The sequence below is a fragment of the Dendropsophus ebraccatus genome, chromosome 1 (genome assembly GCF_027789765.1).
Source record: "Dendropsophus ebraccatus isolate aDenEbr1 chromosome 1, aDenEbr1.pat, whole genome shotgun sequence".
NCBI classification, from domain to species: domain Eukaryota; kingdom Metazoa; phylum Chordata; class Amphibia; order Anura; family Hylidae; genus Dendropsophus; species Dendropsophus ebraccatus.
Window position 1 is genome coordinate 228,608,142 of NC_091454.1, and position 24,370 is coordinate 228,632,511.

The window sequence follows — 24,370 nt, forward strand, 5'->3', positions numbered from 1 at the left end:
CTTACTTCCATTTCTTTTTATGCTCAATCTACCAAACAGCCATTCGTCATTGATAGCAGCCCCTTATTTCACTATGGTGGACCCCTATATTACGCACAGGACAGGCTGCATCTTCACCCAAATGGCACTCTTTACTTTTCTCAGATTACCCAGTTTGCTGCCTCTTCTTGTAACGGATCACCATTTTCCAAGCCTACCTGTGGGCCTGGAGACTCATAACGTGTATATATGATATTTTATCCTCTCCTATAGATGTATCAAAGGCAAAGCACCAAATGTGTAGTGTACTTGGAAAGGGAACGCTCACGTGCAGCGTGGCAGATAATCTGGACACAGGCCGCAAAATCATCTTCTTGTGTTTCTTATAGGGAAAATCTGCACAAAATTCACCTTTACTGGGATCATAGAAACACAGAAGATTGAAAGCAGAAAAAACACCTGGTTAATCTAGTTGGTCCTTTTAGTAATTCCTTTCCTATTATCTTAGGATAGATTTATGTATACACCAGGTGGGTTTACATTCTGTTATTGTAGTTTTACCAACCACATCTGCTGGAAGTTCCCTCCAAGTATCTACAACACTTCCCTCCTGAACCCTATTTAGTCCTGTGACATATATAGGGTTTCCACCATGTCACCCCTCTCCCTTCTTTCCTCCAGACTGACCGTGGCTTGTTGGACGGTTGTTTCATTGACTGGAGACCCCCTTGGCTTGGTTGTTTCTTCCCGGTAGAAGGTCTGGCTAGCTCACTTATTTTGAGAAACACGTGATGGTGTCTTCGCAGTATTTTTGCATACTAGGACATCAATGTGACACAATGGGAGGAGGACATTGCAGCGATCTGTAGTCACTCAAGAATCTTATGGACAGAATTTCATACCACTTACATTCTCCTGACATCTCATCTCTGTGGATCCATGAATAATGTGATGAGCCTTTACCATACTTCTAATGCATGAACTTTGTCAGAACATCGTCGCTGTCCTGTGATGGTCTCATCCAATGGCTTACATAACTTCTCTATATTTCCTACAATATCCAGCACTTGTAATAAGAAAGACCTTGGTCTCTTACCAGCCTGACATGGTGTCAGGGTACACAGGGATCACATGCTGCACGATGCTGTAAATCCTCATCTGTTTTATAACAAACCTCATTCTCCTTTGACGATTATTCTCTTTGTCCCCAGGAGAAGAGGTGAACATTAACAAGCAATATAATGTCATTATTTTATATTTTATATGATTTTATACATAATTAATCTTCTAAGATTCTTGATGGTCAATGTAAAAATATTGTAATATACTGTACTTACTATGACTAAAGAGGGAAGAAAAGCCAAAGACTTGTTTTTTAGAGGTATATCTAGAATCAACCATTTGTTTGTTTATTTAATTGTTTATTTAAAAAAAAAAAATAGCATGAAGTCCCTTTGTACAAATACAAACCAGGCAGCAACAGCCTGGTATTACTAGGGTAGGAAGAGCCATGGATACTAGAACAGGAAGGGACATGGATACTGGCCTTGTCTACCATGATAACATTAACTTAAAGGAGAAGTCCAGCGAAAAGTTTTATTAAATTATTGTATTGCCCCCCCCCCCCCCCAAAAAAAAAAAAAGTTATACAAATAACCAATATACACTTATTACGAGAAATGCTTATAAAGTGCTTACTTCCCTGCACTTACTACTGCATCAAGGCTTCACTTCCTGGATAAAATGGTGATGTCACTTCCTGGATAACATGGTGATGTCACGACCCGACTCCCAGAGCTGTGCGGGCTGTGGCTGCTGGAGAGGATGATGGTAGGGGGATGCTCAGTGTCCCTCCAGTGCCCTGTCTCCCTCAGTGTTTCCCTGCCATTATCCTCTCCAGCAGCCACAGCCTGCACAGCTCTGGGAGTCGGGTCGTGACATCACCATTTTATCCAGGAAGTGAAGCCTTGATGCAGTAGTAAGAGCAGGGAAAAAAGCACTTTATGTGCATTTTCCGTAATAAGTGTATATTGGTGATTTGTATAACTTTTAGGGGGCAATACAATACTTTAACAAAGATTTTTTGCCTGACTTCTCCTATAAGGGTTGTTCATTTCTGATGCTCTGAGCTTTACAGTACTTAGCTCTTCCTCATACCCCTGGTGGCTATGAGAACTGTGATAGTAATAAGGCAGTTAGTTCTGGCCTCTTTACGAACCAACACTCAGCACCTGCTTAGCAATGGATGATCCAGGAAATGTGTGAAAAAATATTAATTAGTTATAAATAGAGAGAGAAAGATAAACGATTAATCGTAGCTCTCCTTGACTGTGTACCTCAAGTTGTGTACAACATACACGGAGCACTAGACATATGTTTTCAAAATGCTTTATATAAAAGATACAGTAAATCGGCAAAGTATAGATCATGGCAGCCTAGTGTATGGCCTAGATTTCCTTGGTGAAGCAGAGAGCACCTGGGCCATAAAGCATCCCTGGCTTACTCCAGTATAAAGAGTATAGTGGTGATGCACAGCCTCACTGCTCAGTCTGAGGCAGTTATTTCCTATGGACGTTGGACTCATCTCTACTCATTTGCATATTGAGCATACGATACAAATCATCAGGACAGGCAGGATGGGGTGAGTATGGGTGGGGGTATCCAGCAGTAGGGTGGGTTCAGGTGGCCTTCCAAAGGTGACAGGTTCCCTTTAAGATTTTATGCTTCCCTACCTGGCATAAAAAATTCCCACAGTGGAGTACAGAGTTTTTATCATATGGATCTACAGTTCCTAGTACAGCTTGAGGAATGGTAAGAATTTTTTTGGGTGGAGTTACTGTTTCACCCATCATCACTGCAGCCCAAGTGAACACAACAATGATGGGACACAGTCCCAGGATACTCAATATCTCAGGCATCTTCTCTATATGTGTGATGTTCCTTCCTCAACATTGAAATTGGAAGAACAAAAAGGACAAGACACAAAGTTATAATGCAGAGCTGGACAACAATAGATCTATCCTCTTCAGTGATGGCTCCCACTTTTGTCTCAGATGCAACAATAGCCAAAGACTGGTTTGGAGACCAAAGTGAGCAACACCATGAAGAGGCACTATCACACTATTCCCACCCCCAGGTGTACAGAGTAGAATGATATAATTTATGGTAGCCAGACCCCTATAGTCTTCATTCCCAATAAACTAACAGCTCAGCATTACATGGATTTGGTTGTGGAACCAGTGTTATAGCCTTTTCTCCAAAGTTCCCCCAGGAATGATTGTTCAACACAATACCAGGCCACATGTTGCTCCTGCTGCTGTGAGCAGCCTGGCTTGTCTATACGCACCACCACCATGGCCTGCAGTGTCTTGGTATTTGTCTCCCATTGAGCACATCTGGGACGTCATTGGTCCACATTTGGAAAAGGAGCTGCGAGCAGTGGATGATTTGAGTTCCCAAGTGCATTCAGCGTGTACTAGCATTGGGGTCCTCACTGCGTAGACGATCGCAGCCACCTTGTCTTAGCTTACAAAGATGCTAGAAGAAGGGCTGAGGAAAATGACAAGACTGAGGCATCATGTACAAGACAAAGCGCACATAAGAAGTGAAAAACAGGTGCTGAAGACTTTCTTCCTATAACACTAAAGAATGTATGAGCATGTAGGAAAATACGATGGTCATGAATGGGATTATTGTACCCACATACACAATATATACTGTGACCATGTTATAATAGGAGGTGTCGGAGCAGGACAGTCTGGGCAGTGGTGGGATGTCACACTAGAAGTGGTCAATAAGGTTTTTACATTTGTATGTAAAGCTTGGTTGTACTAAAGACTCTAAAAATCCAATGGAGAAAGCAGCAGAAAAAAGATGCAAACATTTCTACTTAGTCATTAAAAACATGTAATGGAGTGAATGACAGACAGCATAACAGTGCTATAAAACATAGGAAGCACAGTATGAAAGTAGAAGAGTAGAGAAACAAATGAAAATTAAGTACTTTTAATCACTCTGAGCCAACAGATTTGACAGAGTACAAAGTGGGACACTGCATACTCACCCTCTGAACATAAGTTTTCCTTGGCATGCCTGCTTGTGTGGAGAAAGTGTCCTAAAAAGGAATGGTTAAGTGAAAGATGCAACAGTGAAGTGCAAACAGTTTATTAAGAGTGATAAAAAAGGTTCAAAGGAAAAAGTGTCCATATTCAGTTCACACTAGATAAATGAATATGGATAATGGCCATAGTTAAAAACTATGGAAAAAATGACACAGTCAGCACATAGTCAAACAGGAGCAGAATGTCCTGAAGAATAAGGTCAATAATAGAGATGAGCGAACCTCGAACATGCTCAAGTCCATCCGAACCTGAACTTTCGGCATTTGATTAGTGGTGGCTGCTGAAGTTGGATAAAGCCCTAAGGCTATATGGAAAACATGGATATAGTCATTGGCTGTATCCATGTTTTCCAGCCCCCGCTAATCAAATGCCGAAATTTCGGGTTCGGATGGACTCGAACCCGAACCGGGTTCGCTCATCTCTAGTCAATAACTGAGTTTTGTTTAATTAGCCTGAAAAACGGAGATGATCAGTCACCTTATCCTTGGTGCTTCATTAGGATCTCTGCAAAGGAATAAGGGTCAAAGTCACTCTGGTCTTGAATCACCATCAGTATCACTATTAACGGCCACTTTCATTAATATTATCAACCACCACCTGACTAACAGGCCCCACAGGGTACATACTCCAAAGAAATAACAAATACAAAAGAGGGTTCCTATAGTTCCCCATCATCAGTAGGAAGTCTGGAAGTCGTACAATCACCACATGCACAACACTGCTAAGAACATCACCAATACAAAAGGGCCACAGAGATGGCAGCCAGGCTTATGGCTGAAGGGACATTCCTTTCACGGACCCTAAAACCCTTCCATAGACAAATTTACAACTAGCATCATTGCCCTTTGCACAACTCTGGTGCTGATTTAACCCCTTAGGAGACACAGACAGTTTTCAAATATGACACGTGTCACTTTATGCATTAATAACTTTGTGATCCAAGATTGTTTTTTTATGACATATTCTACTTTATTTTAGTGGTAAATTTGGGTTGATAGCTTTCGGATTTTTGGGTGAAAAACTCCAAAATGTTGGGAATTTTTTTTTTTAAAAAAATAGCATTTTTTGTATTTGAAAGTCTCTGCCAATAAGGAAAATAGTAATACTACATAAATTATTTATTAATTTATATCTATAACATGTCTACTTTATATTAACAGCATTTGGTGAACATGCTTTACTTTTTTAGGATGTTAGAAGCCATAAATATTTAGCAGCAATTTTCAAATTTTTCATGAATATTTCAAACTCAGAAATTCTTTAGGCACCAGTTTAGTTTTGGAGCATATTTTAGAGGCCTGTAAACTAGAAACCCCCATAATTTACCCTTTCAAGTATTCAAATTTACATTCGTACAGTTTTTTAACCTTTTGGGTATTTCACAGGAATAACTGCAAAGTAAGAGTGAAAAGTTAAAATTAGCATTTTCTATGCAGAGATTCCAATTGTAATCCTATGTAAGGACCTACTATAACTGACTGGTGCAGCTAGGGGTTAAATGGCCAACCAGAACTGAAGTTGAATAAACTTTAAATTTGGCGAACACGTACAGACAACCCATTTTGAAGCTGCACTTCCTCTGAGACCTGAGTAAGATGCTAGTGCATTGTCTGGAATCAGAGCCAGGGGCATGCAAAGGGCTATAGTGCACGTTGGGGATTAAACAAGGTACATAGTGGAACACATCACCTGCTTTTCCACAATGGTTCCTGCTCATTTGTTATATCCCTCCATAACCATGTGGTGTCCATTTGGATTCTGGAACATTGATATGAGTCAATACTGATCTCATATCCATGATGTAACAGTCATCTCATGAAGCAAGATTTTCTTTGAACCACAATACTCTGATATTGTGAAGACCACCAGACATGCTTCAACAGGGATACTTCTCTACTAATCAGTAAAGTAGTTGTAAAGTATAACCCTTCCCAAAAAGATAACATAATCGCAGCTAGGGCTTTTTCCAGTCTACCACCACCTCCGAGCCTGACCGTATTTTCCATGAGTTGAACATAGACCCAACCTATGTAAACAAAACTGAGGAAACACTCTTTTTTACACATTGGTTGCTCAGGGCCCTTTTTATCTCTTGGTTCCTCAGAGTATATATAAGTGGATTTAGCATCGGGGTCACTACCACATAGAAGATCGCCGTCACCTTGTCTTGAGTGGTGATAACGTTAGAAGGAGGATGTAAGTAGGTGATGAAAAGTGTCATGTAAAAGAGTGAGGTACACATGAGGTGTGAGGAGCAGGTGCTGAAGGCTTTCTTCCTTCCCTCTATAGATTTCATACGTAACACTGAAATAATAATGAACATATAGGAGAATATGATGACCAGGAATGGAATTATGGTTAATATGCCTATAATATATCTTGTCATCATGTTACAATAGAAGGTGTCGGAGCAGGAGAGCTTGACCAGTGGTTGGAAGTCACAGTAGAAGTGGTCTATGAGGTTTGATCCACAAAACTGGAGACTAAATGTACAGGCAGTGTATACAGATGACTGTAAGAAGCCAATGAAGAAGACAACAGAGACAAGACTGAAACATTTTGCTGTAGTCATAATAGACACATAGCGGAGCGGGTGGCAGATGGCAACATAGCGGTCATAGGACATGGTGGAGAGAAGGAAATTTTCACTTCCTCCTAGAGCAGCATGGAGGAAGAACTGAAGAGCACAGCCATTATATGTGATGACCTTCTCCACCGAGATTAGGTCAAAGATCAATTTTGGTGTGATGTTGGAGGAATAGAAGACGTCTATCAGAGAGAGGAAGCCCAAGAAGTAGTACATGGGTGAGTGGAGTCTGGAGGTGTTACAGACGAGGGCTATAATGCCAATGTTACCTACTATAGCCATGAGGTAAAGAAGTAAGAATAAAAAGAAGAGAAACGGTATGAGCTTCTCATTATTAGTCAGTCCGGAGAACATAAACATGGTCACCTGTGTCCTGTTCATAAGGTCCATGGAGCCTGACCTTCAGTATTAGAAGTCACGAGTACTAAACAGTTTGGCAATGGCTGAGACTCATGTACTGTATAACTGCATGAATGTCTAAATTTTACCATAATTTGGTAAAAACATCTAAAAAATTGTTGTATTAAAATATTTCAAAATACAAATTTCCATCATTGAGGATTTTCCTCCTTTCTGTAGGGATAAAGAAGACAGTAACCCGATATGACCATCATAAGAACCAGAGAGTTTAAAGTACAGTATTAACAAAGCAAAGTGCTTCATTAGCTCGGCACTCAGCCGGCTGCCTTTCAACTCTGTGCCGCTCTGGTCTCTGGTCTCCGATATTTCCAGTTTCCCAGGACTGGATCCAGCTTTTCCAGACTCCTGGAGTGGAGCAGCATAGAGTTCAAAGGCAGACACTTGTGTAACTGTATATATATTCAAAGAAATAAAACTGGGGATAACAAAACTAGGGAAGACTTGGGTATTGAGGGAACATGTAAGCTTACAGGTAGCTCTCAATGTCAGACAGCGGCTTCAAAGACAAATATGATATTAGGACGTACAGATAAAGATGACAGTGCTAGAAACCCTCATGGTTCTTATAACTAAAGAAATCCTAAAGCAGTTCCAATCTATGCTCCTAATGCTACATGTTATCAGATTTCAAGCTCACACCTAATGTCTAACCTCTCTAATGGAGGTGTCTCTATGACGGATGTCTATGACTATTACCTCTCTAAGGGAGGTATCTCTATGCCGGATGTCAATGACTATTACCTCTTCAATGGAGGTGTCTCTATGCCGGATGTCTATGACTATTACCTCTCTAATGGAGGTATCTCTATGCCGGATGTCTATGACTATTACCTCACTAATGGAGGTGTCTCTATGCCGGATGTCTATGACTATTACCTCACTAATGGAGGTATCTCTATGCCGGATGTCTATGACTATTACCTCTTCAATGGAGGTGTCTCTATGCCGGATGTTTATGACTAATACCTCTCTAATGGAGGTGTCTCTATACTGGATGTTTATGACTATTACCTCTCTAATGGAGGTGTCTCTATGCCGGATGTTTATGACTAATACCTCTCTAATGGAGGTGTCTCTATACTGGATGTTTATGACTATTACCTCTCTAATGGAAGTGTCTCTATGCCGGATGTCTATGACTATTACCTCTCTAATGGAGGTGTCTCTATGCCGGATGTCTATGAGTATTACCTCTTCAATGGAGGTGTCTCTATTCCGGATGTCTATGACTATTACCTCTCTAATGGAGGTATCTCTATGCCGGATGTCTATGACTATTACCTCTTCAATGGAGGTGTCTCTATGCCGGATGTCTATGACTATTACCTCACTAATTGAGGTGTCTCTATGCCAGATGTTTATGACTATTACCTCTCTAATGGAGGTGTCTCTATACTGGATGTCTATGACTATTACCTCTCTAATGGAGGTGTCTCTATACTGGATGTTTATGACTATTACCTCTCTAATGGAAGTGTCTCTATGCCGGATGTCTATGACTATTACCTCTCTAATGGAGGTGTCTCTATGCTCGATGTCTATTACTATTACTGTACCTCTCTAATGGAGGTGTCTCTATGCCGGATGTCTATGACTATTACCTCTCTAAGGGAGGTGTCTCTATGCCGGATGTTTATGACTATTACCTCTCTAATGGAGGTGTCTCTATACTGGATGTTTATGACTATTACCTCTATAATGGAAGTGTCTCTATGCCGGATGTCTATGACTATTACCTCTCTAATGGAAGTATCTCTATGCCGGATGTCTATGACTATTACATCTCTGTTCATTTATACAAGAAACCTTCCTAGACATCCCTACATGCCTGCAATCCAACTTATGTTCTATTGTCTACAAGGGCTCCATTGAAATTTACCAAACCAATAGTAATAGACTGATGGCACCAAGGTCCCAACATTCCATTACTTTCTAGTCTACAAGATAGTCCTTCATTATCAATTGCAGCCCTTTGGCTGTTATATGACTATGGTGACTCCGTGAACCCTGTAACACACACAGTACTGGCTTTGCAACACTGCAGAACAGGCTATATTTCCACCCTATTGCCATCATCTTTAGATGATCCAATTGCTGCCTCTTCTCTATTTTCCAAGTCTGCCCCTGTCCCTGGGATACTCATATTATGTATATAATATTCTACGTGTACTTCACTCCTCAGCTCTACTTAAAGGAGAAGTCCGGCCAAAATTAATTTTTGATATGTTGTTACTTATGAAAAGTTATACAAATTTCTAATGTACATTAATTATGGGAAATGCACATATAGAGCTATTTCCCTTAATTTAGTAGATCAGGAAGTGTTAGAAATATCTCTGAAGAAGTGACGTCACGACCCAGGGTGTAATTCCTATGGAGTGTCCAGCAGGGGGCGCTCTCTATATAGAAGTCTATGGGACTTTATTGTTTCTATGGGTTTCTATGTAATGTAATGTAATGTAGTGTACAGTGCTTTATTGAATGAATACATCTATGGAATACTTTGGGGAGCAAGTGTCCTTGCTCCCCAAAGTATTGCATAAATGTATTCATTCAATACATTCAATACACAGTAAGCCCGCCGAATTTCCGCCGCATTCCCGCCGATCCGCTGCATTCCCGCCGATCCGGACCATATACATTGAACTACAGCTCCCATCATCTGCTTCTAGTATGAACAGGTGATGGGAGCTGTAGCTGGGTAATGGATATGACATGCCGCCGGGCGCAGGGGGGAGCCGCTCAGTACACAGCAGCTCTCCCCCCTCCTCCTCCTCCTTCCGGGATAACTTCCGCCTATACCAATGCTGACTCCCTGCCTGGCCGCCGCTCTCCGCTCTCCCCCCCATACATACCGGCTCCCGATGCATCCTGGTGTCCGCGCTGATGCCGGGAGCCGGTATGTATGGGGGGAGAGCGGAGAGCGGCGGCCAGGCAGGGAGTCAGCATTGGTATAGGCGGAAGTTATCCCGGAAGGAGGAGGAGGAGGGGGGAGCGCTCCTGTGTACTGAGCGGCTCCCCCCTGCGCCCGGCGGCATGTCATATCCATTACCCAACTACAGCTCCCATCACCTGTTCATACTAGAAGCAGATGATGGGAGCTGTAGTTCAATGTATATGGTCCGGATCGGCGGGAATGCAGCGGATCGGCGGGAATGCGGCGGAAATTCGGCGGGCTTACTGTGTATTGAATGTATTGAATGAATACATTTATGCAATACTTTGGGGAGCAAGGACACTTGCTCCCCAAAGTATTCCATAGATGTATTCATTCAATAAAGCACTGTACACTACATTACATTACATTACATAGAAACAATAAAGTCCCATAGACTTCTATATAGAGAGCGCCCCCTGCTGGACACTCCATAGGAATTACACCCTGGGTCGTGACGTCACTTCTTCAGAGATATTTCTAACACTTCCTGATCTACTAAATTAAGGGAAATAGCAGTATATGTGCATTTCCCATAATTAATGTACATTAGAAATTTGTATAACTTTTCATAAGTAACAACATATCAAAAATTAATTTTGGCCGGACTTCTCCTTTAATACCACTTATTAAAGGATTGAAAATGGAGCCTGTTTCCTGCGAAAAGTTCACACCACTGACTTCCTCCTGACATCTCACCTCTGTGGATCCAGATGGGATGAGACTTTACCATACTTCTAAATACTAATCCAGTGGCTTACATCAATTCTCTGTATTAGAATGTATAGGAGAATTATCAGATCTCATCATATCCAGCACGTATGCTAAGAACGTCGTCAGTCTCTTTCCTGCCTGACACCATGTCCGGGGACGTCACCGACATTCGGGGACCAGCTGCTCTCATTATACTGTAAATCTTCATCTGTTTTATAATAAACCTCATTCCCTTTGGGGATTAGTCTCTGTGTCCCTGGGGCCCCGGAGAATACATAACAATTAACAAGCAATATTGTGTCATTAGTTTATATTTGTATAAATAAAGATTCTTCCAGGACGCGTCTCTATGGGAATAGTGATATACTTATTATATTTATAACTAATGATGAGCAAAACCTCCGAGATTTGTTCCAAGAGGTTTCACTAGAGTCAGCTGCCATATTTGTTTCCCTTTCTCCTTTGTTTACCTGCCAGGGGTCTTCTACAATACGTCGTCCAGTGTTAAGTTATTGCTAATTCACTGTTCTAATCTGTTTTGTTTTAAATTCTTTTATAGATTTTTATATATTAATTTAAAAAAAAATAAAATTATAAAAAAACAACAACTGGCTGCCTGTGTGATAACTAAACAAACTCAAACCAAGCAGTAGCAGCCTGGTATTACTAGGGCAGGAAGGGACATGGATTTTGAACCTTTCCATCCCGATAACGCCAGTCTGTTACTGCCCCAAACCTAGTGCACCAGTTTTGATGCCCTGGGACTGATGGTACCTGCTTCTTCCCCATACCTCTGGTGTAAGGCAGTTACTGCTAGCCATTTTACAGACTAACACTTAGCCCTTGCTGAGTTAGCCATGATCAAGGAAAATTTGTAAAAAGAAAAGAAATGATTAGTAAAAATCTTAATAAACACTTTTATAGTTTCCTTCCTTGATTACTGTCACAGGGTTTCCTGGGCAAGGTCAGAAGGGATGGTAGATGGTAACGCACAAATGGCCGTTCTATTTTGCCCAGGAAAGTCTTTGGCATTAGGCAGATACAGTGAGTCAATAATGTATAAAACATCACTGGCGTATTATGGTGCATGGCATAGATTCCCTGGGTGAAGCATAAAGCTTCCGGTGATGTACAGCCTCACCGCTGAGGCTCTGCTCCTGTAAGCAAATAGCCTGAAGTGAATTCCAAAAACATCAGATTTAGATTAATTAAAATTTTGGGGGAAATATAGGTTGAAACAGGTTTGTGACTAATAAACATTTGTAATGGCCAATTTGACTAAACAGGCCTCTTTTTCTATGTTTAAAACTTTCCAGGAACATTTCCTTAGAGCAGAGGTGACAGGGAGCAGTTATTTAAAGGAGCCTTAAAACAACTGGTTTCAGAAAGTTATACAGTTCTGTAAATTACTTCTAGTCTCTAGTCTTCCAGTACTTATCAGCTGCTGTATGTCCCGAAGGAAGTGGTGTTTTCTCTCCAGTCTGATACAGTGCTCTCTGCTGCCACCTCTGTCTATGTCAGGAACTGTCCAGACAAGCAACAAATCCCCATAGAAAACCTCTCTGGACAGTTCCTGACATGGACAGAGGGGGCAGCAGAGAGCTCTGTGCCAGACTGGAAAGTATACACCACTTCCTGTGGGACATACAGCAGCTGATAAGTATGGGAAGACTTGAGGACTTTAAATAGAATATAAGATTACAGAGATTACAAATCTATATAACTTTCTGAAGCCAGTTGATTTGAAAGAAAAAGCTTCATTTCCCCTAATGATTTTCTTTTTCCTGTGCAGAGCAAAGACTGACAAGTGTTGCATTAGGAGGTAAATAAACAATAAACTAAAATCTTACTATCAAATACAAACAATTATGTTATCTACATTGCATTTAATATAATATAAAATATATATCTTCAGAAATGATTTCCCATGATGCGAAGGGCGGAGTAGACGTGTATTCTCTCCTTTCTCACTTAGTTGAATTGTTGTTGCCTTGTATGCAGTATAATATGATCATATACAAAGCATTTACTTGGCATCTATATGTGATCTTCTGTCATATTCTCCATCAACACATGTTTGGGGAGTTATTAGGGGATTCATTGGGTCTTATTAAGGTCTTTCATGGAGAGGAGTTGGTGAGCTGGTCCAGAGATTGGTTACCTATTGGGGCTACTGTAGCCACAGGAGGGATAGCTTATAGAGCCCTGTGATAAAGCATTGGAGACACAATTAATACAGTAGGCAACGCTTTGGTCCTGCCGGACCTTTGTCATGCCCAAGTCTCTGTGAGGAGTATGTGAAGAGCAGCGACTCTCCACCAGATTTTGGCTCTCCACATACTCTCGTTGGACTGAAAGGAGCTTGTATTGCCCCAATAACACTTTAGTTTAAACTGCAATTCATTAAGAGTGCCTTGGTCTTCCTACATGGTGTAATGAGGTGTCCTTTAAGCATCTACTTTTTTAATTTTTCTGTAGAATCACTTCCAGAAAGGCTTTGTGAAGTCATCACTACGAGGAGGTCTGTGTGACGTCATCACTACCTGGAGGTCTGTGTGAAGTCATCACTACCTGGAGGTCTGTGTGAAGTCATCACTACCTGGAGGTCTGTGTGACGTCATCACTACCTGGAGGTCTGTGTGAAGTCATCACTACCTGGAGGTCTGTGCGAAGTCATCACTACCTGGAGATCTGTGTGAAGTCATCACTACCTGGAGGTCTGTGTGAAGTCATCACTACCTGAAGGTCTGTGTGAAGTCATCACTACCTGGAGATCTTTGTGAAGTCATCACTACCTGGAGGTCTGTGTGAAGTCATCACTACCTGGAGGTCTGTGTGACGTCATCACTACCTGGAGGTCTGTGTGAAGTCATCACTACCTGGAGGTCTGTGTGAAGTCATCACTACCTGGAGGTCTGTGTGAAGTCATCACTACCTGGAGATCTTTGTGAAGTCATCACTACCTGGAGGTCTGTGTGAAGTCATCACTACCTGGAGGTCTGTGTGAAGTCATCACTACCTGAAGGTCTGTGTGAAGTCATCACTACCTGGAGATCTTTGTGAAGTCATCACTACCTGGAGGTCTGTGTGAAGTCATCACTACCTGGAGGTCTGTGTGAAGTCATCACTACCTGGAGATCTGTGTGAAGTCATCACTACCTGGAGGTCTGTGTGAAGTCATCACTACCTGGAGGTCTGTGTGAAGTCATCACTACCTGGAGGTCTGTGTGAAGTCATCACTACCTGGAGATCTTTGTGAAGTCATCACTACCTGGAGGTCTGTGTGAAGTCATCACTACCTGGAGGTCTGTGTGAAGTCATCACTACCTGAAGGTCTGTGTGAAGTCATCACTACCTGGAGGTCTGTGTGAAGTCATCACTGCCTGGAGATCTGTGTGAAGCACCAACCCTTACCTCTCACAACAGATGCCCATGGAGCAGCACATCACTGAAAAGTTTTCAAATGTTTTTGGGGTTTTTTCAAATGTTTTTAATGCTCTTCACGTCTAAGCTATCCTGGGTGTGGGACCTAATTAAGAATAGTAGGAATTTGGACACTTCTTGCTCTTTCTCACTGTACACTAACCTCACTTAACCCCTTAGGGACCAAGCCTATTTGGGCCTTAATGACCAGGCTCATTTTTCTAAATCTGACCTCTCTCACTTTATGCGCTTATAGCTCAGTGATGCTTTAACGTATGCTAACGATTCTGAGACTGTTTTTTCATAACATATGGTACTTTATGTTAGTGGCAAAATTTGGTCACTGTCTTGTGCGTTTGTTTGTGAAAAACATCATAATATCATGAAAAATTTGCACTTTACGAACTTTGAAATTCTTTGTTTGTAAAAAAAAAAAAAATGACATGAATAAGTTACTAAGTCACATTATCAATATGTCCTCTTTATTCTGATTTCATTTAGTAAACATATTTTACTTTTTTGAGTGTTACAAGGCTTAAAAGTATTCACCTTCAGGCCATAAAAAAATGGAAAATAGAGATTTTCCAATAATTTTTTTTTTTTTAGATTAAAGCATCTAATTTTCACAATAAACATGAGAGAAAACACACCCAAAAATTTGTAACTCAGGTTTTTCTGAGTACAACGGTACCCCATATGTGGGCATAAACCACTGTATGGGCACACAGCAGCTCAGAAGGTAGGAGCACCAATTAGCATTTCCAGTTCAGATTTTTCTGATGAATTTTCTGAGCACCAGGTGCGTTTGCAGTGTTCCTGTAGTGCCAGCAGAATAGAACCCCCCAAAAGTCATCCCATTTTGGAAAGTGCACCCCTCAAAGAATTTATCTTGGGGTGTGGTGAGCATTTTGACCCCACAGGTATTGGAGGAAAGTATTCAAAACTAGACTGTAAAAATGAAAAAAATTAAATTTTTCCAATAATATGTTTGTTTAGTTTGAAATTTCTCAATTTTATAAGGAACAGGGGAAAAATACACCAAAAAATTTGTAACTCAGGTTTTCTTGAGTACAACTGTACCCCATATGTGGGCGATAACCACTGTATGGGTTTACAGCCGGGCTCAGAAGGGAAGGAGCGCCAATTAGCATTTTCAGTGCAGATTTTTCAGAAGAAATTTCTGAGCGCCAGGTGCGTTTTCAGTGTCCCTGTAGCGTCAGCTGAATAGAATCCCCCCAAAAGTTATCCCATTTTGGAAAGTACACCCCTCAAAGAATACATCTTGGGGTAAGGTGAGCATTTTGACCCCACAGGTATTAGAGGAAAGTATTCAAAACTAGACCGTAAAAATGAAAAGAAAAAAAAATAGAATTTTTCCAATAAAATGTTTGTTTAGTTTGAAATTTCTCAATTTCACTAGGAACAGGGCAGAAAATGCACCCCAAAATTTTTAACAGAGTTTCTCTTGAGTACAATGGTACCCCATATGTGGGCATAAACCACTGTGTGGGCACACAGCCGGGCTCAGAATGGAAGGAATGTCATTTTAGTTACGAGCAATCTGTGAATGTTTACTGTCTATCTGGAGTGGTTACAGGCAATTGGGGGGGTGTTTACTGGCTATTCGGGTTGGTAATGTACAATCTCGGGCTCTTACAGCTATCCTTGGTGGCGACAGGCAATTTGGTGTGGTTATGGGCAATCTGGGGTTGTTACGGGCAGTCTGTGCCAATCTGGTTTGGTTATGGGCAATCTGGTTTGGTTATGGGCAATTTGGGGTTTTTTACTGGCTATATGGAGTGGTTAGGGGAAATCTGGGGGTGTTTACTGGCTATCTGGGGTGGTTATGGGCAATCTGGGGGTGTTCACTAGCTACCTGGGGTGGTGATGGGCAATCTGAGGGTGTTCACTGGCTACCTGGGATGGTGATGGGCAATTTGGGGTGGTGATGGGCAATCTAGGGAGGTGACAGGAAATCTGGGGTGGTTACAGGCAATCTGGGGTAGTTACAGGCAATTTGGGGTGGTTACAGGCAGTCACTGTCAATCTGGGGTGGTTACGAGCAACCTGTGAATGTTTACTGGCTATCTGGAGTGGTTACAGGCAATCTGGGGGTGTTTACTGGCTATCCGGGGTGGTACTGTACAATCTCAGGGCGTTTACTGCTATCCTGGGTGGCGACTGGCAATCTGGTGTGGTTATGGGCAATCTGGGGTAGTTACGGGCAGTCTGTGCCAATCTGTTTTGATTATGGGCAATCTGGTGTGGCTATATGGGGTGGTTACGGGCAATCTGGGGGGTGTTTACTGGCTATCTGGGGTGTTTATGGGCAATCTAAGGGTGTTCACTGGCTACCTGGGGTGGTGATGGGCAATCTGGGGAGGTGAAAGACAATCTTGGGTGGTGACAGGCAATCTGGGGAGGTTACGTGCAATCTGGGGAGGTGACAGGCAATCTAGGGAGGTTACGTGCAATCTGGGAAGGTGACGGACAATCTGGGGTGGTTACAGGCAGTCAGTGGCAATCTGGGCAGGGCCGTACTTATCACTAGGCACCCGTGGTCCAGTGCCTAGGGCAGCACCTTGCAGGGGGCAGCACCAGGGAGCAGGGGGAAGGAAACAACTTTTTTTGTTGTTTTATTTTTCTAGTCTCCCACCTCCTGTTCAGACTTGCCAGTATATCTGTTGTGTTTTCAAGAGGGGTGAGGGTGGGAGTGGCGGGGCTATGGTGGTATTGGTCTGGTCTGGTATGGCAGTGTTATCCAGTCACAGTATCGGGGTATTGGTCAGGTCTGGTATGGTGGGGTTATCTGTAGAAAATGGCGTTAGCACCTGTAGTTTATGGCTCGCCGCAGTAGGATGACATCAGAGAGGTTTCTTTATAAAATGTAGATTTATTGCTTCTTCTTTAAAAGTAGTGAAAGTTACAAAATTGAATAGAAAAGAATATCAGAGAAACGTCTTACAGCCCTTAGTGTCTAGTGTCCATAGTTCATATGAGTCCTTTGAAGTGAAGGGTTTGTCTTACAAATCGTCACGAGCTTCAGGCAGCTGTTGCTTCACTCAAGCATCCTGGGAGACATTCCTTCCTTCACGCTTCCATCATGGATTCCTCACGCTTACATCACAACCTTCTCCTTGAAGGCTCTGGATCCTTCTTGTGACATAGGGCTCATACCTTCTGTACAGCCCTGATCCAACCAACCTCCATCTTGGTAACTACCATCTTATATAGGTTCATGACTCACTGTCAATGTCATGTGTGTGGGCGTGTTTATTATAATTGAGTGTTTGTGTCTGCACATATATGACCATAACAAATATAGAACTCTTTCTCTATGCATCAGCATAACCTGTTTCCACTCATGGATGTATAGTTATCGTGCTGTGTACTGGCATTACCACCCTACATAGTCATGGAACCGTGAATAGTGCTGTGTACACTTATGTATCTATTTCCAACTTATACACGTCTCCTTAGTATAGAATATGATATTATAATGTCAGTATTACAATCACTTTATACAGTGAATAGTGTTGTGCTATTATGGTGAGGTCAGCAGTATATATATGACTTACATTATATTATACCAAGATATTGTTCATTGTAAAACACATCATATTTAACATTATCCAGTCACAGTATGGCGGTATTGGTCAGGTCTAGTATGACAGTGTTATCCAGTCACAGTATAAGGGTATTGATCAGGTCTGGTATGGTGGGGTTATTCAGTCACAGTGTAGAAGTATTGTTCAGGCCTGTGTGGTGGTGTTAAATGTGATGCCTAGAGCTATCATCTACCAATCTTCCAATCATGATGCTAATTCGTGAGTAAAGATGGGTTGTCTTCAGGTTTAGTGCTTAGGGCAGCAGCAGCTGGTAATACGGCCCTTAATCTGGGGTGGTTATGGGCAATCTGTGGATGTTTACTGGCTATCTGGAGTGGTTGCAGGCAATCTGGGGGTGTTTACTGGCTATTCGGGGTTGTAATGTACAATCTCGGGGCATTTACTGCTATCCTGGGTGGCGACAGGCAATCTGGTGGGGTTATGGGCAATCTGGGGTGGTTACGGGCAGTCTGTGCCATTCTGGTTTGGTTATGGGCAATCTAGTTTGGTTATGGGCAATTTGGGGGTGTTTACTGGCTCTATGGGGTGGTTATGGGCAATCTTGGGGTGTTCACTAGCTACCTGGAGTGGTGATGGGCAATCTGAGGGTGGTTACTGGCTACCTGGAGTGGTGATGGGCAATCTGAGGGTGTTTACTGGCTACCTGGGGTGGTGATGGGCAATCTGGGATGGTGACATGCAATCTGGGGAGGTGACGGGCAATCTGGGGAGGTGACGGGCAATCTGGGGTGGTTACAGGCAATCTGGAGTGGTTACAGGCAGTGAGTGGCAATCTGGGGAGGTTACAGGCAATCTGGGTTGGTTACGGGCAGTCTGTGGCAATCTGGGGTGGTTACGGGCAATCTGGGGTATTTACTTACTATCTGGGGTGTTTACTGGCTATCTGGGGTGGTAAGGGGCAATCTGGGGGTGTTCACTTGCTACCTGGGGTGGTGATGGGCAATCTGAGGATGTTCACTGGCTACCTGGGGTGGTGACGGGCAATCTGGGGAGGTGACGGGCAATCTGGGGAGGTGACGGGCAATCTGGGGTGGGTACAGGCAATCTGGAGTGGTTACGGGCAGTCAGTGGCAATCAGGGGTGGTTACGGGCAAACTGGGTTGGTTACAGGCAATCTGGGGTGGTTACAGGCAATCTGTGGCAATCTGGGGTAGTTATGGGCAATCTGGGGTGGTGACGTGCAATCTGGGGAGGTGACGGTCAATCTTGGGTGGTTACAGGCAATCTGGAATGGTTACGGGCAGTCAATGGCAATGGTATTGGTCAGGCCTGTGTGGTGGTGTTAAATGTGACGCTTAGAGCTATCATCTACCAATCTTCCAATCATGATGCTAATTCGTGAGTGAAGATGGGGTGTCTTCAGGTTTAGTGCTTAGGGCAGCAGCAACTGGTAATACGGCCCTGAATTTGGGGTGGTTATGGGCAATCTGTGGATGTTTACTGGCTGTCTGGAGTGGTTGCAGGCAATCTGGGGGTGTTTACTGGCTATTCAGGGTGGTAATGTACAATCTCGGGGCATTTACTGCTATCCTGGGTGGCGACAGACAATCTCGTGTGGTTATGGGCAATCTGGGGTGGTTACGGGCAGTCTGTGCTAATCTGGTTTGGTTATGGGCAATCTAGTTTGGTTATGGGCAATCTGGGGGTGTTTACTGGCTATATGGGGTGGGTATGGGCAGTCTGGGGGTGTTCACTAGCTACCTGGAGTGGTGATGGGCAATCTGAGGGTGGTTACTGGCTACCTGGGGTGGTGATGGGCAATCTGAGGGTGTTTACTGGCTACCTGGGGTGGTGATGGGCAATCTGGGATGGTGACGGGCAATCTGGGGATGTGACGGGCAATCTAGGGAGGTGACGGGCAATCTGGGGTGGTTACAGGCAATCTGGAGTGGTTACGGGCAGTGAAGGGCAATCTGGGGTGGTTACAGGCAATCTGGAGTGGTTACGGGCAGTGAGTGGCAATCTGGGGAGGTTACAGGCAATCTGGGTTGGTTACGGGCAGTCTGTGGCAATCTGGGGTGGTTACGGGCAATCTGGGATATATACTGACTATCTGGGGTGGTTATGGGCAATCTGGGGTGTTTACTGGCTATCTGGGGTGGTAAGGGGCAATCTGGGGTGTTCACTTGCTACCTGGGGTGGTGATGGGCAATCTGAGGGTGTTCACTGGCTACCTGGGGTGGTGATGGGCAATCTGGGGAGGTGACGGGCAATCTGGGGAGGTGACGGGCAATCTGGGGTGGGTACAGGCAATCTGGAGTGGTTACGGGCAGTCAGTGGCAATCGGGGTGGTTACGGGCAAACTGGGGTGGTTACAGGCAATCTGGGTTGGTTACAGGCAGTCTGTGGCAATCTGGGGTAGTTATGGGCAATCTGGGGTGGTGACGTGCAATCTGGGGAGGTGACAGTCAGTCTGGGGTGGTTACAGGCAATCTGGAATGGTTACGGGCAAACTGGAGTGGTTACAGGCAATCTGGGGTGGTTACGGGCAATCTGGGGGTGTTCACTGGCTATCTGGGGTGGTCACAGGCAATGTGGGGTGGTGACAGGTAATCTGAGTGGTTTACAGGTAAACTGGAGTGGTTATGAGTAATCTGGGGTGGTTACAGATAATCCGGGGCACATGACTTTGGTGACAGGGCATAAAAAGTGGCGGCAGCATTTGGAACAATTAATCAGCGGTATATAGTATATAACGCTGATTGCTTGCACCAGGACCACAACAGGTGGTCCCAGATCAGTGCTCCATGCTCTCTGCCACCTCCGGTGGTGGAGAGAATGGGGCTTTGATCATTTTTAGAAACCTTGGATTCACGGTGAGAAGAGATGAAAGCGTTCAGCTGCGCCGTCAATGCCCGTTACCAGTGGCCGTTGCGGGGACTGACCGGGACTAACCCCACACTCTGCCCCAACCCCTCAGCTACCTTCGATAGATCGAAGGAGGGTGCAGCAGGCCTTACCGGCGCCGCTGCACTTATCTGTGCCATTGCCATAAAGAGCTGATTACAGCAAAATAGAGCCTATTAGTGATCGCCGTAAAAACCCGTATCAGCGGTCACTAATAACATAATACATGTATTCTCTGGGTCACTACGGTTACGGCGATACCAAAATAGTGTAGGTTTTTTTTTTAACTATTACCACTTTGGCGCAATAGAAACTGTCTTCCTAGCAAAAACCCACAAAAACTGTCGCCACATTGCAAGATGCATAGTGTTCTTATCTTTTGCGTGACAGAGCTGATTTTGGGCTTATTTTTTGCAGGAAGATCTGTAGTTTCTATTGATACCAAGCTTTACTTATCTATGACTTTTTGGTCTCTTTTATGATGTATTTTCTAAAGCAGATTGATACAATACAGCTATCCTGGTACTGTGTTTTGTTTTGTTTTTTGGTACAGTGTCGTGTGATACAATTATTAATATAGTTTTATATATTGGGTTGTTACAGGCATGGCAATACCAAATATGTCTAGGATTTGTGTTTTTGATCTGTTTTATTCAACGGTTTATTGTGTATAGGGAATGTAATACATTTTTATTAGGGGGGGTTAGGGGGGTTTTGGTGCACTTTTTTTTACTTTTACACTAGTGTACATTACTGGACACTAGTGTATTACTGTACAGTAATCTTTGATCACTAATACACTGCACTACTACGTTAAAAGGCAGCTCGGCGGTCACTAAGGTGTTAATTTGATTTCTGCAGAAAGAAAGGGCACAACCAGCTTTTCTTCCACCTAAAATGTTTTGAATACAAATATATGGGACTGGGTGTAGTGAATTGGATAGGTCCTTATGCACAGCCAGAAGTGGTACAAATACAAAAAAAAACAGTAGAAGAAACAGTATAAAAGTACAAAATGTACAGAAATGAATAAAAATGAGACACTATCAATGATTTCAAACCATTAAGTCCCACAGGGCATACAGTGGGACACTGCATACTCACTCTCTGAAGATAAGCCCTTGGCATCCTTCATTGAACAAAGAAGGTAGCCTGAAAAGGAAGGTTTAAGTGTACAGTGCAAAAAAAAAAGTACAAAAAGGTTAATTAAAAAGTTTCCCTGCCCCATGTGGTGTCCTTAGAAAAGTCTGAAAGGAAAAAGTGTCCATATACAGCTCATACCAGATAAAAGAATAGGGTAAAAGGCAATAGGTCCAAACTAGGGAAAACATGGCATAGCTTACATTTTATAGGCACACAGATTCAGCATGCAATGGAGAATGTCAATATTAGAGTATAGTCAGTCAGCCTTAAAATGGAGAAAATCAATCACAACACCTTAAAGTCTCTTTATGCTTGGTGCTTCTTTTCGATCTCTGCAAAGGAATGGAATCCTCAACAGTACAGTGTCCTGTTTGAATCTTGGCCGTTAATACAAGTGAATATTGATATTATGTCTATGATGCTCTAGTCATCTCATGAGGCCATCACGTCATGCTCGTCTTTGAAATACAATTCTCTGAGAAACTAGTTAAAAAGTATAAACAAAACCAAAAAGAAAAAAGAGTTTAGGGCTTCTTTCAGTCAACAACATAAACCCAACCTATGTGAAGGAATCACAGGAAACCTTCTTTTTTATACATTTGTTGCTTAGGGCTCTTTTTATCTCTTGGTTCCTCAGAGTATATATAAGTGGATTTAGCATCGGAGTCACCACCACGTAAAAAACTGCAGTAACCCTTTCTTGTGTGGTGATAACGTTAGAAGGAGGATGTAAGTAGGTGATGAAAAGTGTTATGTAAAAGAGTGAGGTGCACATGAGGTGTGAGGAGCAGGTGCTGAAGGCTTTCTTGATGCCCTCTACAGATTTCATACGTAACACTGAAATAATAATGAACAAATAGGAGAATATGATGGCCAGGAATGGGACTATAGTTAATATGCCTATAATATATCTTGTCATCATATTACAATAGAAGGTGTCGGAGCAGGAGAGCTTGACCAGTGGTTGGAAGTCACAGTAGAAGTGGTCTATGAGGTTTGATCCACAAAACTGGAGACTAAATGTGCAGCCAATAGATACAGATGACTGTAAGAAACCAACGAAGAAGACAACAGAGACAAGACTGAAACATTTTGTTCTAGTCATAATAGACACATAATGGAGCGGGTGGCAGATGGCAACATAGCGGTCATACGACATGGTTGAGAGAAGAAAATTTTCACTTCCTCCCAGAGCTCCAAAGAGGAAGAGCTGAAGAGCACAACAATTATATGTGATGACCTTCTCCACCGAGATTAGGTCGAAAATCATTTTTGGTGTAATGTTGGAGGAATAGAAGACGTCTATCAGAGAGAGGAAGCCCAAGAAGTAGTACATGGGTGAGTGGAGTCTTGAGGTGTTACAGATGAGGGTTATAATGCCAATGTTACCTACTATAGCCATGAGGTAAAGAAGTAAGAGGAAAATAAAGAGAAATGGAATGAGCTTCTCATTATCTGTCAGTCCGGAAAGCACAAACATGGTCACCTGTGTCCTATTCATGATGTCCATGGATTCCGACCTTTAGTATCAGAAGTAATAAATACTGCACAATCAGGCAATGGCCCAGAAATTAGTAGAATATTAACATAATGTGGTAGAAACATCTCCAAAATTCCAAATCATTGTTGTATAAGAAGATTTAACAATAGAAATTTTCATTACTGTGAATTTTCCTTCTTTCTGCAGGGAAAAGAAGACAGTGACCAGAAATGACCATCATCTGTTCAAAATATGAACCTTACAAAATGATTCTCCACATTCCAAGCTGAAAAATCCTAATGTTCATAGCCTCTCATTATAAGAGAGGCCCCCTTCCCATTCAGAGTAATACAGAAAGTCCTCTATAAGCTGGAGGCCTGGGCAAGACCATGACAGGTACATTGCAAAGATGCTCAATGTATAGTATAGTATGTCGGCTTCTGTAGTTGTGTTACTGTATACATACTGAAAAGAATAAAAGTAGGTATAACAGAACAAGAGAAAGACCTGAATATTATGGTAACATGTAAGATAAGCAGCAGCTCTCAATGTCAGCCAGCAGCTGCAAAAGCAAATATGATATAAGGGTGTGCAGATAAAGGTGACAGTGCTAGAAACCCCCTTGACTAAAGGAGTCCTTAAGCAGTTCCAGTCTATGCTTTCAGTAAGTGCTATAGGATTTCAAGCTCAGTTCTAATGTGTAATCTCTCTAAAGGTGTCTCTATGCTGGATGTCTATGGTTATTACCTCTCTAAAGGAGGTGTCTCTATGCTGGATGTCTATGGCTATTACCTCTCTAATGGAGGTGTCTCTATGCTGGATGTCTATGGCTATTACCTCTCTAATGGAGGTGTCTCTATGCTGGATGTCTATGGCTATTACCTCTCTAATGGAGGTGTCTCTATACTGGATGTCTATGGCTATTACCTCTCTAATGGAGGTGTCTCTATGCTGGATGTCTATGACTTAACTCTCTAAAGGTGTCTCTATGCTGGATGTCTATGACTATTACCTCTCTAATGGAGGTGTCTCTATGCTGGATGTCTATGACTATTACCTCTCTAATGGAGGTGTCTCTATACTAGATGTCTA

General features: G+C 42.7%; 2 protein-coding genes across 2 annotated transcripts; both read right to left on the reverse strand.

The window, feature by feature from the left end:
• Nucleotides 1-6,126: 6,126 nt before the first annotated feature.
• LOC138786342 (olfactory receptor 5B12-like) lies at nt 6,127-7,077 on the reverse strand. Its single transcript, XM_069963303.1, has one exon. It carries the CDS (start codon nt 7,075-7,077, stop codon nt 6,127-6,129), a length of 951 nt encoding a protein of 316 aa, XP_069819404.1.
• A 15,280-nt stretch (nt 7,078-22,357) lies between these two features.
• On the reverse strand, nt 22,358-23,308 carry LOC138786348 (olfactory receptor 5B12-like). Its single transcript, XM_069963317.1, has one exon. The coding sequence runs from the start codon at nt 23,306-23,308 to the stop codon at nt 22,358-22,360; it is 951 nt and encodes a 316-aa protein (XP_069819418.1).
• Between the last annotated feature and the right edge of the window lie 1,062 nt (nt 23,309-24,370).

What these genes read in the sequence shown, in the direction of transcription:
- LOC138786342 (XM_069963303.1), bottom strand. Translation starts at nt 7,077, where the DNA reads ATGGACCTTATGAACAGGACACAGGTGACCATGTTTATGTTCTCCGGA.
- LOC138786348 (XM_069963317.1), bottom strand. Translation starts at nt 23,308, where the DNA reads ATGGACATCATGAATAGGACACAGGTGACCATGTTTGTGCTTTCCGGA.